We start from the raw sequence: 1201 nt of genomic DNA on the forward strand, positions 1-1201 counted from the left end.
CCTAGAAATGTCAAAAACTGAAAGTGGAGATAGATTTTTTCTGTAAAAAACTTTCAAAAATGGCCATTTTTGACATTTTTTCTTCCGGAAAACGACCATACATGAATCTATAACCACTAATTAATTTTTGAAGAATTATTTGAATCATCTTGGAACTCCACAAAATCAGATAAAAAATTCTGAAATTATGGTTTTAGACCTGCAATTGTGATCGCGCCAAACTTTTTTTTTCTGTAGATCAAAAATTAATTTGCAGTTCGGAATTGTTCTGTGGGAGAGCGTGTAGTTAACAAATTTGTTCTAAGTTCCTTTTGAGATATGCGCCTTTAAAGTTAGCTGGCGTTCGTTGGGTGCCGCCAACAGCTAGAATTTTTCAAAGAGGCATATCTCAAAAACTCGGAAAGTTACAAAAAAGTTGCCAACTACAAAAAAAACTCTATTTGTGTTTAGTCCACTCTGAAATTTTCAGACAAACCCAATTAAAATGAAGTACTTTTGCATTGCTTTGAACTTTGCAACTCTCTAATCCAATACATTATTTACAGTATCCCTTATCCAATGGTCGAAGTATGAATAGTTCAATGATTGAAGACGAAAGAACACTGATAGCTCAATTGGAAGAAGAGAATTCAATGATGGTACGAGAAATGGCTCGTCTGGAGAGTCAAACAACGTCCGATGATGGATTGGCAGGATTAAGAGATCGGAAAATGGAATTGGAGGAGAAAATGTTTGAAATGCAGCAGCGCCGGAGAGAGTTAATGATGCAGTTGGAGCATTTGATGGCACAGTTGAATGTAATTTTTAAAGCAAATGCGCTCTATTGAATTTTTCAAAACTTAAAATTCAGACCGGCCCTCAACCAACCGGAGGTGTCTCATCGGCGTCCCTATCCCAATTACCATTTGCTTCGGATCAACAGTTAACCGGAGTGAACTCAAATGTGGCGAATGCATTCCGTGCTGGAAGTCTTCCGGCCACAAGTTTACAAGGAGATCTACTACATGCCGCTGATCAAATTACAACCAATATGAGTGATTTGGTTAGGCAGTTGGATTTAGGTTAGTTTTTTCAAAATCTTGTTACGAAACCGCGCTCAATCGCACTTTCTGAAATTGTTGGTGAGATTTTGAAAAAAAAAACACGAGACCCTATAAAATCCGGAGAAAAAAATTTCCGGGGAAAAAACTGCGGAGAAAAG

General features: G+C 37.4%; 1 protein-coding gene across 1 annotated transcript in view; it reads left to right on the forward strand.

Moving 5' to 3' along the window:
- Cbr-dyb-1 overlaps nucleotides 1-1201 on the forward strand; it is a gene marked incomplete at both ends in the record, with an annotated part of 6234 nt that overhangs the window by 4523 nt on the left and 510 nt on the right. The window contains 2 exons of the mRNA XM_045242417.1: nucleotides 546-797; nucleotides 851-1061. Coding sequence (XP_045097537.1) covers nucleotides 546-797; nucleotides 851-1061 — 463 coding nt within the window. The remainder of the gene's footprint in view (nucleotides 1-545; nucleotides 798-850; nucleotides 1062-1201) is intronic.

The sequence above is a fragment of the Caenorhabditis briggsae genome, assembly GCF_000004555.2.
Source record: "Caenorhabditis briggsae complete genome, chrI, whole genome shotgun sequence".
Classification (NCBI taxonomy): domain Eukaryota; kingdom Metazoa; phylum Nematoda; class Chromadorea; order Rhabditida; family Rhabditidae; genus Caenorhabditis; species Caenorhabditis briggsae.